This window comes from Oscarella lobularis, chromosome 10 (assembly GCF_947507565.1).
Source record: "Oscarella lobularis chromosome 10, ooOscLobu1.1, whole genome shotgun sequence".
NCBI lineage: Eukaryota > Metazoa > Porifera > Homoscleromorpha > Homosclerophorida > Oscarellidae > Oscarella > Oscarella lobularis.
In genome coordinates, this window is record NC_089184.1 from 1,773,848 (window position 1) to 1,786,456 (window position 12,609).

General features: G+C 46.3%; 3 protein-coding genes across 5 annotated transcripts; 2 read left to right on the top strand and 1 right to left on the bottom strand.

Moving 5' to 3' along the window:
* Positions 1 to 40: 40 nt before the first annotated feature.
* Positions 41 to 5,490, top strand: LOC136192364 (solute carrier family 12 member 2-like). 3 transcript variants are annotated; one of them, XM_065980911.1, is made up of 26 exons: positions 41 to 384; positions 444 to 554; positions 639 to 714; positions 766 to 906; positions 961 to 1,055; positions 1,129 to 1,242; positions 1,404 to 1,518; positions 1,582 to 1,706; positions 1,760 to 2,023; positions 2,071 to 2,113; positions 2,171 to 2,235; positions 2,301 to 2,427; positions 2,484 to 2,583; positions 2,644 to 2,801; positions 2,858 to 2,957; positions 3,011 to 3,122; positions 3,181 to 3,249; positions 3,304 to 3,369; positions 3,418 to 3,524; positions 3,577 to 3,665; positions 3,719 to 4,157; positions 4,208 to 4,294; positions 4,360 to 4,426; positions 4,489 to 4,556; positions 4,620 to 4,783; positions 4,833 to 5,489. In XM_065980911.1, exons 1-25 carry the CDS (start codon positions 49 to 51, stop codon positions 4,753 to 4,755), a joined length of 3,210 nt encoding a protein of 1,069 aa, XP_065836983.1. In that variant the 5' UTR covers positions 41 to 48; the 3' UTR covers positions 4,756 to 4,783; positions 4,833 to 5,489. The 3 variants fall into 3 exon arrangements, with proteins under 3 accessions (XP_065836983.1, XP_065836982.1, XP_065836981.1); XM_065980910.1 differs by having other exon boundaries at positions 2,484 to 2,801; positions 4,620 to 4,780; positions 4,833 to 5,490; XM_065980909.1 differs by having other exon boundaries at positions 2,484 to 2,801.
* LOC136192394 (ubiquitin-conjugating enzyme E2-17 kDa) lies at positions 4,802 to 5,526 on the bottom strand. The gene has a single exon (XM_065980968.1). The coding sequence runs from the start codon at positions 5,482 to 5,484 to the stop codon at positions 5,041 to 5,043; it is 444 nt and encodes a 147-aa protein (XP_065837040.1). The 5' UTR covers positions 5,485 to 5,526; the 3' UTR covers positions 4,802 to 5,040.
* A 91-nt stretch (positions 5,527 to 5,617) lies between these two features.
* On the top strand, positions 5,618 to 12,609 carry LOC136192363 (unconventional myosin-Ie-like). Its single transcript, XM_065980907.1, has 32 exons — positions 5,618 to 5,689; positions 5,743 to 5,868; positions 6,080 to 6,169; positions 6,243 to 6,337; positions 6,396 to 6,483; positions 6,547 to 6,636; positions 6,697 to 6,771; positions 6,826 to 6,910; positions 6,964 to 7,067; positions 7,116 to 7,248; positions 7,315 to 7,378; positions 7,438 to 7,504; positions 7,559 to 7,624; positions 7,683 to 7,760; positions 7,816 to 7,902; positions 7,960 to 8,043; positions 8,105 to 8,191; positions 8,245 to 8,328; positions 9,699 to 9,784; positions 9,844 to 9,925; positions 9,985 to 10,091; positions 10,160 to 10,258; positions 10,316 to 10,460; positions 10,526 to 10,640; positions 10,695 to 10,805; positions 10,861 to 10,979; positions 11,035 to 11,120; positions 11,171 to 11,317; positions 11,391 to 11,542; positions 11,922 to 12,201; positions 12,257 to 12,414; positions 12,477 to 12,609. The coding sequence occupies exons 1-32, from the start codon at positions 5,687 to 5,689 to the stop codon at positions 12,551 to 12,553; spliced, it is 3,270 nt and encodes a 1,089-aa protein (XP_065836979.1). The 5' UTR covers positions 5,618 to 5,686; the 3' UTR covers positions 12,554 to 12,609.

Consider the following 12,609-nt stretch of genomic DNA (forward strand, 5'->3'; position numbering starts at 1 on the left):
AGAAAGCGGTCAAGTTCCGGGTTTCGATCTAGCCCGGATAGAGACGAAATGGCTCGAAAGAAAACCAGATTCGACATCGAAGACGTCGAAGACGACACCTATTCATTAGAAGAAACCATGGGCATTTCGTTGGCACTCAAAGAGTCGGAAAGAGGGCTCCATTCGGACGCGAATTCGCCCTCGAAGACGATCGCGTCTCGATTTAGCGCGATGACGCCCGAAAAGACGTCGCCGGGCACGCCGGAAAGCGACATAGGCAGTCTGTCGTACACGAAAACAGCAGAAGCCGTTCCCATGACTCTCCTGTATCGCCAGGACTCGGCTCAACGCGGCGCCGAGTTGCCGCGTCGACCGACGCTAAAAGATCTTCACGATCCGATTCAAGTAAACGGAGATTGAACTCGTAGCTTTCTTTAGGAGGGAGAGTCACCGGCACCTATTAGATAATCGACGAAAATGGAATTGAAGAGCGAGTCGAAGAGGAACGGGTATCGCCTGAGAGATCGGCTGGCGAAAAGAAGGAAGTCAAATTTGGATGGATGTCTGGCGTTTTGGTGTGTAATAAGGCCCGTTCACACCACTAGAAGCTTTCTATATGATGAGAATGATAGACTTACAATGATGTGTTTTTTTTATAGATTAGATGTCTTTTGAATATCTGGGGCGTCATCATGTTTCTTCGTCTCACATGGGTTGTAGGTCAGGCCGGAATTGGTATGTTTGCATCTACAGTGTAGTCTACCTTTTGCGAGGATTCTACTATAGGAATGACCGTTTTAATTATTGCCTTGTCTGCTATTGTGACGACGATCACGACTCTCTCCATGTCAGCAATTTGCACCAATGGAGAAGTCAAAGGAGGTGGAGCTTACTATTTAATATCACGTAGCCTTGGTCCGGAATTTGGTACCACAAAAGACCTTGTTTTCAGTCTAAAAAAATTGACGAGGTCTTGTGTAGGAGGCGCTATTGGGATTGTCTTTTCGATAGCCAATGCTGTGGGCGTCGCACTCTACGTCGTCGGATTCTCGGAGACGGTTCGAGATCTCATCAAAGTATAAATTCAAAAAGATAGTTGAATATTGTATCTATTAATTAATTAATTAATTAATTAATTAATTAATATAGGACACAACTGGAGGTTTGATGACTGACGAAGAGAACGACGTTCGGATCATTGGCTGCATCACTGTCGCTCTCTTGCTCGGCATCGCTCTCGTTGGACTCGATTGGGAAGCTAGGGTAGGAGAAGTCTAGAAACTGCTACAGTAAAAAAGAACCCGTTTACACTAGAGGCTTTAGACGAGTACTACTTATCTCTTGCAATTTCACTGGTGAAATTACAGGATATCTATCATGAGCCTAGTTCTATAATAAACACGCTAATCTAGACTGTTGTTTAGGCTCAGTTGATACTTCTCGGCATTCTCCTCTTGGCCGTGGCAAATTTTGTCGTGGGAACGTTTATAGGGCCAAAAAATTTGCGAGAAGAAACAGAAGGTTTTTTGGGCTACAAAGGTACCTACCCTACTCGCACTACCACCGAACGAATGCGCATATCTATTCCTTTTCTTCTAAAAGCCGACATCTATTTTGAGAACTGGTATCCCGTTTTTCAAGGCGAAACCTTCTTTTCGGTTTTCGCCATCTTTTTTCCAGCAGCGACAGGAATATTGGCCGGAGCGAATCTGTCAGGAGACCTCAAAGTAAGCAGTAGAAGAATCCCGATGGAATCGCTATCATTTTCTTTTTCTCCAAGGATCCTTCGAAGGCCATACCAAAGGGAACTCTCTGGTCAATAGCGATAAGCAGCATTGTCTATATCGGAATGGCTTGGATGGCTGGCTCGTGTGCCATTCGAGAGGCAACGGGCCCTCTGACCGAATTGGCCGCCAATTCGTCGAATTGCTCGCTGAGCGACATCGAATGCATAGTCGATCACGTGGAAGGTAAACTTGGACGAGGATACTACTTGAATTGCACGGGACGAGATTGCGAATACGGTCTATTGAATTCGTATCAGGTATAAGAAGAAGCACGCGTGAGGTGTTAACCATAATAGCACTGTAGATTATGAATACGATGTCAGGGGTGGGACCAATTATTATTGCCGGTATGTTGATCGAAGAAAAAACGCGCCCTGCAAAATTTTATCAGAAGCGCGTCTTAGGCGTGTTTTCAGCGACCCTTTCGTCCGCTCTGGCGAGTCTCGTTAGTGCACCCAAGGTCTTTCAGGTCAGGGTGAACCATCGAATAAATATTTGTTTCCAATAGACGTGTCTGTCTGTCTGTGTGCGTAGGCCGTCAGCAAGGATAAAATATTTCCTTACATACATTTCTTCGCCAAAGCGGGCGGTCGATCTGGCACGGAGCCGGTGAGAGGATACCTTCTCACCTTCGTCGTCGCAATTGCGTTCGTTCTTATTGGTATGTATCGACCAGAGTTAGCGGCGCAGTGGAAACGCAATTTTTTTCGTTTGCAGGAAAATTGGACGCTATTGCTCCTATAATATCCAATTTTTTTCTAATGTCGTACGCTTTGATAAATTTCTCATGTTTCAACGCTTCTCTAGCCCAATCACCAGGAAAGAGGATATCGTGTTGTTGTTTTTTTTGGATGCCAAATCATAACGTTGTCTTATTAGGTTGGCGTCCTGGATTCAAGTACTACAACATGTGGGTGGCGCTCATTGGATCGCTTCTCTGCCTCGCAATAATGTTCGTAATGAATTGGTGGACGGCTCTGCTGACGATCGTTGTCGTCGCCGGCCTAGTTTCGTACGTCGTTTACAAAAAGCCGAGTAAGTCGAGAAAATTAGGAGGCGTCGTCTAGCAATGAGTCGTTCTCGTTCTCCAGACGTCAATTGGGGCTCTTCTAGTTCGGCTTTACTTTATATCGGTTCGCTCAAGTCTTTGTTTAAATTGCAGGAGACCGAGGATCACGTCAAAAATTTTAGGTGGGATATAACGGATGCAGTGGGTTTTACTGTTTTTTTTTCCGCGTGTACAGACCTCAGCTTTTGGTTTTGACCGGCTTACCTTCGTTGAGACCCGGTCTCGTACATTTTGCGTCGCAGATGTGTCACAATGTTGGGGCAGTTATTTGTGGTCAAGTGATATTGGTATCTAGATTGTGCGACGCGGGGTTTTTCTATCTCTTACGTCCTGGATATACTTTAGGGCAAGTTTGAGGATAATAGAACGGTTAGAGAGGCATCTAGGCGAGATACGTTTATTAAAACTGCGAAAGTAAGGGGGCCCCCCTTCTAAATTTATTGACATTTTCTGAGATGTTTTCCTAAGATCAAAGCCTTTCATACCATCGTCACAGCTCCAAGTCTTCGACAAGGAGCAGACAATCTGATGGAGGTGTAGGAGTATGAAACATCTAATGTCATAAGTTTAGACACTGCTTAGGCATCGGGTCTCGGAAAAATTAAGCCAAACACTGTGCTGATTGGCTACAAGACTGACTGGAAATCATCGTCAGCAGAAGACATTGAAGCTTACGTCAATATCATTCAGTACGAATAATAGCACTTGAGCGTTGTGATAGTCAACCTAATTTTTCTTCAGTGACGCCTTTGATCTCAACTACGGTGTCGCAATTCTGCGAGTAGCTGGGGGTTTCTACTGGAGAAAAACAGCTCCAGTGCAGTTGGCAGGTAACTAGCCTACGTTGGGGCATACATTCATTCATTCATTAACCTGTATTTAGAAATGACGGATGCCGGCACTCTTCCCGTTAACTCACCTGGAACAATTCGCCACGGCAGTGATTGGTTGGGAAGTGAGCTAAAAGCGACGCTGGAAAGCGAACGGCGACCGTCCGGCACTCGATTTGTGGTTGGGGACGAGGAAGAGAAGGAGGAGGAGGGGGAGGAGGAGGAGGAGGAGGAGGAGAGGGACAGGACCGCACCGCCAAGCAAGACTCCCTCTCAGTCAGATCTACTGCATGGGCACGACATCGAGTTACTATCTCGCACCTACTTCAATCGATCTCAGAGAGGAACGATTGACGTTTGGTGGCTTTACGACGACGGGGGACTGACCGTTCTGTTGCCCCATTTACTGTCTCTCAATTCCCATTGGCGTAAATGTAAACTTAGAGTGCTCACTCCTGAAAGTTCGAAGAAAATCACCGGAGACAAACTTCGGTATGCAAATCAGAGTGAATGACAGAAATAGCGGGAAATATTATTTCTAGAATGACGTCATTGTTGCGGAAATTTCGAATCGATTTCTCCAACGTCGTTATTGTGGACGGATCAAAGAGCACGCCGTCTCATGGCAGGTATCACGTGCCGTTTTACTTTCACTTTTCATCGTTACGACATGTGACCGATTCTTTTCGCGAAGCGTCGACGATTTCAAGACTCATCTCGGCGAGGAGCCGTTTCCCTCGGAGAATCCGCTCAAAGACAAGGTATTTACGTATTTGCTATGCAAGAATGAAAATGACCTTTCCTCGACGCTTCCTCATTCTAGACCTTACGTCACATCCGTTTGGGAGAACTCCTACGGCGATATTCATCGCAAGCCCGCCTCATAGTCATGTCAGTGACAAGAGACCGGTCATAAATATAACGTTCAGCTTTTTTTCCCCCGCCTTCATATAGGACGCTGCCAATACCGCGAAAACACTTCTGCACGCCTCGCATCTATATGAGTTGGCTCGAAACGTTGACAGCCGATCTACCACCCATACTTCTAGTACGAGGCAACCACGAGAACGTGCTGACACTGTATTCCTAAGGGACGGGAGGACACTTCGAAAGACGTAGTGAGAGACAAGCTGTCGTGCATTCAAACCAGTTATATTTATGATATAGGCAAGAACGCAAGACCCATTTTTTTTCATGAGATCAACCTAGACTGTACAAACAAATATACGCCTACTACAACAGACAAATCGTTCGTCCCAAAGTACGAGAAAAACTAGCTAGCGAGAGAGAGAGAAAGAAAGAGAAAAAAACCGCCTATATCGCCTCGGAGACAGTTTTTTCCTCTTCGTTTTTCGGGTGGGCGTGTCGGGGAGGGTCACATGGCGTATTTGCGCGTCCACTCCTTAGCCTGTTCCTCGTATCTCGGGCGATCGTTCTTGTACATTCGCGCGATGTCGGGAACGAGCGGATCGTCCGGATTAGGATCGCACAATAGGGAGCAGATAGAGAGGAGGACTTTCGATATGGTGAGAGCCGGGCTCCATTGGGATCGGAGTATATCGAGACATATGCTGCCGTTACTGTTGATGTTCGGATGATAGATGCGCGTCGTGAACGCTATTTTCGGCGGCTTGAATGGATAGTCGGTAGGAAAATGTATAGTTAGAAAAAAGACCCCGTTTTGGTACGGACTCTCCGGGGGCCCCATTATCGTCGCTTGCCAGTGAAAGAGATCGTCTCCTACGGGTCCGGCCGAGCACTGGGCGGGCGGATCTTTTCCGAGATCTTCCAGTTCTTTGTTGATCCGTTTGAGTGCCATGATGCCTTCCGAGAGACGAGAGACGGAGAGAAATGACGTCACTTCTACCCCACAACGCTTTGCGATCGCTCCCCGGATAGGCAAAAAACGTGCTCGGCATGACGTATTTTTGTCAACGTCACGCCTCATCTCGTTACGTCACGTTATCCGTAGTGAAGTTTTTTGGACCACTGCGCAGACACGCCGTCGTGCGAGAGAAAAGATGGTAAGGGGACGGTCGCAAGACTAGCTGAGGATACCCTAACGATTGCGTCTCAGCCGTACGCATGGCAGAGCAAGGGCATGAAGCAGAGCGGCGTCGAGGACATGGTCCTCCTGCCGAAAATCCAAGAGGGAGCGATCGTCGACAATCTGAAGAAGCGCTACACGGAAGACTTGATCTACGTACGTCATAAAACGCAAATCTCGATCGATTCGACGATGCGAACGCTTTTGCGGCGACCGGTCTATCGCGAAGCTCGGTTCTTTCGATTAGAGAGGGCCCCCTTACGTGACGCGACGCGTCCAAGTATAGTAAACACCTTCGTGCGTGCCGCAACTTCGACTACCCCTATCGCTGTATCGATAATAGGAAAGAAGCGCTTTCGTTTTCTAGACGTACATCGGTCCCGTTCTCATTTCGGTCAACCCATTCAAGCCGATGCCTTACTTCACGGAAAAAGAGCTCGATCAATATCAGGGCGCAGTGAGTCCGCGAGACGGGGGGGATAAAAAAAAGAGGCGTGGGAAAGGAGAACGCGGACGCTGCCTGTCTCTAGGCGTCGTACGAGAATCCGCCTCACATTTACGCCGTTGCCGATGCAATGTATCGGAATATGATCAGCGAACGCGAGAAGCAGTGCGTCATTATCAGGTAGAAGAGCAGAAGAGACGAGGAAGTGGCGTCCTCACTTCCGTTCTGAACTCGCTAGCGGCGAAAGCGGCGCTGGAAAGACCGTCTCGGCTAAGTACATTATGTCCTACATTGCCAAAGTGTCTGGAGGTGGACCCAACGTTCAGGTTTTCGAGTCGAATTAGGCTGCTTCTCGTGTCATTTATCGATTATTGATTTTCTCTTTTCAGAGGGTAAAGGATGTCATTTTGGAGTCCAATCCTCTTCTAGAGGCGTTTGGAAATGCCAAGACGGTCAGAAACAACAATTCGAGTCGTTTTGTAAGAGAGAGGCCTATTGGAGGCTTTATCTTCATATAATGCATCTGCATACTCTGTCAGGGCAAATACGTCGAAATTCAGTTTTCTGGAGGCCAGCCCGATGGTGGACGAATTTCGAATTTTCTTCTCGAAAAAGCACGTTTGTTTCTTTGCGTGTCGTCTCTATTGCGTGCCAATTTTTCGAATTAGTCTCGAGTCGTCAGTCAGAATCCAATGGAGAGAAATTTCCACGTGTTCTATCAACTGTGCGCTGGAGCCAATAAGGAAGATCGAGGTCAACGCGTAGAATTGACAAGTAGTACATTCCTCAATTTTTGATCTATCTAGAGGCTCTTGGCCTGACGAATCCCGACTATTATTATTATCTGAATCAGAGCGGGGCTTTTGTTGTCGACGGCATTGATGACGTTCAAGATTACAACGAAACTCGAGTAGGAAATTGTAGCGTTCTCTGATAATGCGAACTGGGTGTTTTGCAGAAAGCCATGGATGTGATGGGAATTGGTCTTGAGGAGCAAGTCGAAGTGATGAGCATCGTGGCCGGAATCTTGCACCTGGGCAACATTTCCTTCGAAGAGAGCGGGAATTATGCAATTCCATGTGACGACGAATGTACGCATAGCACAAGGATCCTTGTACAAAACGAATCCATTTATTGTCTACCTTTTTTAAAAAAAGTTATGGCTTTCCCCGCGTATCTCTTGGGAGTGAGCGATCAATTACTCAAGACGAAATTGACGAGGTAGGCCGCGTTTCTCATGAAAAGAAGTTCCGATTCAGTCGTCGTTTTGCCGGCGGCAGTCGTGTCATGGAAACGAAATGGGGAGGAAAGAGCGAGACAGTCAACATGCAATTGAACGTAGAGCAGGTAAGAATCAATTGAGTATTAATTAAAGGCAGTTCCCTATTTGCTATTCTTCAGGCATCGTATACAAGAGACGCTCTAGCAAAGGCCCTCTATTCTCGGGTCTTTGACTATCTTGTAAATGTAAGTGTTAATTAATTAATGGAGATTTTCTTTGATTGTTAGTATGGTTTCGTTTTAGGCTGTCAATGCTGCAATGATAGATCGTCAGCAAGTGAGTATTGGCATTCTCGATATCTATGGATTTGAAATATTTCAAGTGCGTTTTTCACACTTTTCTCTTGAAAGTGTCACTTATCTAGCTATCTCTATAGAAAAATGGATTTGAACAATTTTGCATTAATTTCGTAAACGAGAAACTGCAGCAGATTTTTATTCAATTAACATTGAAAGCAGAACAGGTCAATAAGAATTAATTAATTACTCAATGAAAAAAAGCAACCTTTGAAATGGTTTAGGAAGAATACGTCGATGAGGGAATTAAGTGGACTCCAGTGGAATATTTCAACAACAAAATTGTGTGTGATCTGATTGAATCGAAAGTATAAGCAAAAAATGGCCTATTCAATTGAAACGTTCTAATTAATTCATTAATCTGCAAAGAGACCTCCTGGCATTATGTCCATACTGGACGACGTCTGTGCAACGTTGCACGCTCAGTCAGATGGCGCTGATATTAAAGTACTGGAGGTATGACTCATAGGAGGAAAAGATATCCTAAGAGACAGAGATCTGTTGGTTAGAAACTTGGACAGGCTGCTCTTCCCGGAAATCAGCATTATGTGGGATTCAGTGCTGGCTTCACTGTGCAACATTATGCCGGAAAGGTAGGCTATTGGTTGGCAGTAAGACCTCTCCGACGTCTCAAGACTATTGAGATTCCTTGTCTCACACATCAGATGGGCTATCTGGGTCCCTAACCTTTGATTCTTAGGGACGCACTTGCATATATTAGAGAGCTGGGTCCCTAATCACTCGATATATGATCCTAGCACACAGTAAAAATCTTAACTGTGTTTGTCTCGTCGCATCAAGTGTACATGTTAGTGTAGCGCACGCTTGGTTGCCATTTTTAGAGCCGGCATGACACCCTTGATTTTGCTGACCAAGCGTATTGCCGTCGCTGCGTATCCGATCGCTTTTCGCATTCAATTAGCGACCGAATGTCTTTAGAATAGACTCACAATGTACTTCGCAGCCGATTTCTCGCTTCTGCTTTGCGTATAAAGCATTTCGTAGCGATCGCGCGTACTGCGTCACGGTTGCGTCAATGTAGCGTGACAGGGCGTGTCTTACGTGCGTGGCAGGCGTTAGTCGTCGTCTTTTCTCGTTTTTGAATTGATTTGGAACAAAAGCGTGTTCGGCATCACGGTCAAAATTGCATTTGCAGCCGATTGGCATAGTTTTCGATTCAAACGGCACAAGTTTTGGTGCTGAATAGTTGCAGTCGTGGTAGCCCTGTAGGGGTTCCTATATAAATACCCAGCATTTACATGTACTTATCAGTAGCAGGAGCAAGAGATTGTGGCGAGGATAGAAGGGAGCAGGTAACTCTCCCCAAAATAAAACCCCAAGGTGTGACCATCAAGCCCGGTGGCTGGTCAATTTCCTCACTTGACAAGGGCTACGGCCTTCCTACGTCCACTCTCTCCGCTGCGCCTGTGAGGCACCTCTGATAGGGATAAACCTCCATAGCACCGTCTTCCGTGTGGTTTGTATCATGTGTCGTAATGTTTTTTTCTACTTTTTAAAATATTCTACGCGAAGGAGGCGCGTTTTTTTGAACGTTTAACGGTCTCGTAGGCGCAGAAGGGGGCCTCAGTTCAAGTTTCACTCGCACTGCACTAATTTGATCGTAATAACCTCTTATCAAGCAGCATAGCTTATTTCTAGATGATCAGACTAGATTAGAACTACTTCTATAGAGTAGAACCAGCTGAGATACGTGGGGACTCACTTTAGAGAGCGGGGTCCCTAACCTTTGCCTCTTAGGGACGTGCCTGCGTCTACTAGAGAGATGGGCCTCTAATCTTTGATTCTTAGGCACGCACCTGCGTATATAGGGAGCTGGGCCCCTAACCTTTGACTCTTATAGACCCCATCTGAGGCATTCTGAAAGAATCCTATTGTAGACCTTCTCTAACGCCCCAACTCTGATTTTTAAATTTATCTACATATCGTATCTTCGTTTTCAAAGGTGACCTACGAAGTGGACGGTTTCTGTGAGCGCAATCGCGACGTATTATTCAAGGACATTATAGAATTGATGCAGAGCAGTCAACAGTAAAATATATCCTATATTACCTCTCGTAACGCGTTATTGACATGTTGCTGTCATTTAGCAAATTTATTCGAGACCTCTTCGTCGAGGATTTGGTGAACGTAAAACGCGGCAAGCCAACCACGGCCAGTACCAAAATTCGAGTACGATTGTTTTTTCGGCTAACTGGCTGACCAATTGCCACCTACCGTCTCCTTTCCAGACTCAGGCGAATCAGCTTGTGGATCGGCTCATGCTCTGCACTCCTCACTACGTTCGTTGCATCAAGCCGAACGAGACGAAAAAAGCGCACGATTGGGAAACGGAAAGGTAGTCCGCGCGGCGAAAGGCCGACGTCGAGGTTTGCGCTCTCAAGCTCTCGTATTCCCGCCGCGCAGAGTCCGTCACCAAGTCGAGTACCTCGGCTTGAAGGAGAACATTCGCGTTCGAAGAGCCGGTTTCGCTTATCGGCGTCCCTTTGACAAATTCCTTAGACGGTTACTTCTCTCGCCTTTTATGAGAAGACTGCCTATATAATCGTCGATTCCTTTTAGATATGCCGTGTTGACGAAAGAAACGTTTCCGCATTGGCACGGCAGCGTAACGGACGGAATCAAGCACTTGATGTCGACCGTCAACATGGAGCCGGATCAGTGGCAATTCGGTCGAACGAAATTGTTCGTCAAGAATCCCGAATCGGTACGATTGCACGGGGGGAGAAAAAAAGAAAGTTCCTAAATTTGCCAAGCGAACTCTTCCTTCAGCTCTTTCTTCTCGAAGAAGTGAGGGAGAGAAAGTACGATCACTACGCGAGGAAGATCCAGAAGTGCTGGAGACGTTTCCGATCGGATCTGTACTTTGACAGTCTAAAGAAGCAAGGTACGGTGAGGGGATCAGTATGGATTGGTTTGCCTCTACCGCATCCCTACGTAGCGTCAAGCATTGTTATGAATAAGAAAGAGCGTCGCTATGCAACGATCAATAGAAACTTCGCCGGCGATTATATTGGGATAGACGAAAACCCCGCATTGAAGTCTTTGATAGGTTTGTATTTTTTTTGTTTGGTCCGACGTTTGCTTCATCTTTTCCCGTTGCGTAGGGAGAAGAGAGAAAATTGAATTCGCTGCCACTGTAAATAAGTTTGACCGTCGATTCAAGTGCACTAAACGAGATCTCGTTATCACCGGCCAGTTTGTGTATCTTATTGGAAGAGAAAAGGTTTCGCTTCAATTATATATAGTTTATGGTTCCACGAAAACAAATGAGGGGGTAGGTTGCCAAGGGTCCTCAAAAGGGCCAGTTCATTGAAGTCGTCAAGAGAAAACTTGCCATGGAAGAAGTTGTCTCCGTTTCGTTGAGGTATGTAGAACGCGCACAGGGTGGAGGTCAAATTTCTATTTTTGCCGTAGTCCATATCAAGACGATTTTGTTGTGCTGCATACGAAGGATTATGATACGGTTTTTGAAACGGTTTTTAAAACCGAGTTTCTAAATGTTTTGAATGCAAAGTACCAGCACCAGATGGGACGTGGTCTCAATGTAGCATTCAACCAAGCGTAAGGCAATGGAATAGTCAGAGAGCAGAGTGTTCTAGAGTCTTTTTTTTTGTTTGTGTGTGTGTGGCGATAGCATTACGTTCAGTGTTAAGAAGGAAGGCTGGGGCGGCGGCGGAAAAAAGCAGCTGGCATTCCAAAAAGTTGGCCAAGCAAGCTTTCCTTCTCTGAAACCGTCTGGAGGGAAAATGATGGTTAGCATTGGAGCTGGTCTTCCTAGTAATACAAGTAAGGCTAAATTTTGCTTACGCATGTATCAAAACCCACCCCGGCGTGGCCACGTTACTTAATATGGGCGTGGTCTGTACACACCCGCGCTGCTGCTGTCCTTTCGCATTTTAGCCAAACTGCGACGAAATTTTGATTTTAACGTTGTCAGAATTGCATTTGTAGTCGATTTGCGTTAATCGCGATTTGAAGGTGAACTTTGGAGGTGGTTTTTTACCACAGTCAAAGTACCCCGCGAGTGATGACGCATGCCTTATGCGTTATATTCTTATGAAGCGCACGGATAGTTTCATTTCATTGAGTTCCTTCGTTAACGTTACGATTCATTTATAAGCACGTCTTCTATCGCTAGTCTATAATAATAATATATCTATTACAGCTCCTGGACGACAAGCGGTTCGGAGGCCCAACGCGGCGCGCTCGCAGCCGAATCAAGCGCGGCCACAGCAACAGCGGCAGCAGCAGCAGCAAGGCTGGGGAAGACCACCTGCGCAGGCTCCGGGAGTTATGCCCGGCTCTCGAGGCAGTTTGAAAAGAAGAAATACCGGAGACAAAAAGATGAGCATTCCTCGAGGGGGACAGAAAAAGGTGGCCAATAGAAAGAGCAAGGAATTCAACCCGGATTTTCTCAAAGTAGCTCAGCCCGGAGCTGGAGCCGGGTAAGGTGGCACTGACAGTTGCACGCTCAAATCGATCGCGTATTCCTTCGTTTAGACGCAGAGCTCCTCCCGCTCCCATGCCTAAACGCAACAGGGCTCCTCCACCGCCACCGCCCTCTCTGCCCCAGTGCAAAGCCGTATACGCTTACGATGCGGCCGACACAGACGAATTGTCTTTCACCGCTGACGCAATCATTGAGATTGTGAAAAAAGGTACGCCTCTTCTAAGTATAGAGTCAATTCGTACGCGTCCTTAATTAATGAAACTATCTAAGATCCGTCTGGCTGGTGGACGGGAAAGCTTAGGGGACGAGAAGGTCTTTTCCCTGCCAACTATGTAGAGGAAATATGATATGACGAGGTAGCTTTTATAACTGCAAGAAGAAGTGATACAAGTAAGTCCTTTTT

What these genes read in the sequence shown, in the direction of transcription:
- LOC136192364 (XM_065980910.1), top strand. Translation starts at nt 49, where the DNA reads ATGGCTCGAAAGAAAACCAGATTCGACATCGAAGACGTCGAAGACGAC. An exon ending in GATCACGTCAAAAATTTTAG is followed by an intron (nt 2,958 to 3,010) that starts GTGGGATATAAC and finishes CCGCGTGTACAG; the next exon opens with ACCTCAGCTTTTGGTTTTGA. An exon ending in AGCTCCAGTGCAGTTGGCAG is followed by an intron (nt 3,666 to 3,718) that starts GTAACTAGCCTA and finishes ACCTGTATTTAG; the next exon opens with AAATGACGGATGCCGGCACT.
- LOC136192394 (XM_065980968.1), bottom strand. Translation starts at nt 5,484, where the DNA reads ATGGCACTCAAACGGATCAACAAAGAACTGGAAGATCTCGGAAAAGAT.
- LOC136192363 (XM_065980907.1), top strand. An exon ending in GTGATCTGATTGAATCGAAA is followed by an intron (nt 8,044 to 8,104) that starts GTATAAGCAAAA and finishes TAATCTGCAAAG; the next exon opens with AGACCTCCTGGCATTATGTC. An exon ending in TTGATGCAGAGCAGTCAACA is followed by an intron (nt 9,785 to 9,843) that starts GTAAAATATATC and finishes GCTGTCATTTAG; the next exon opens with CAAATTTATTCGAGACCTCT.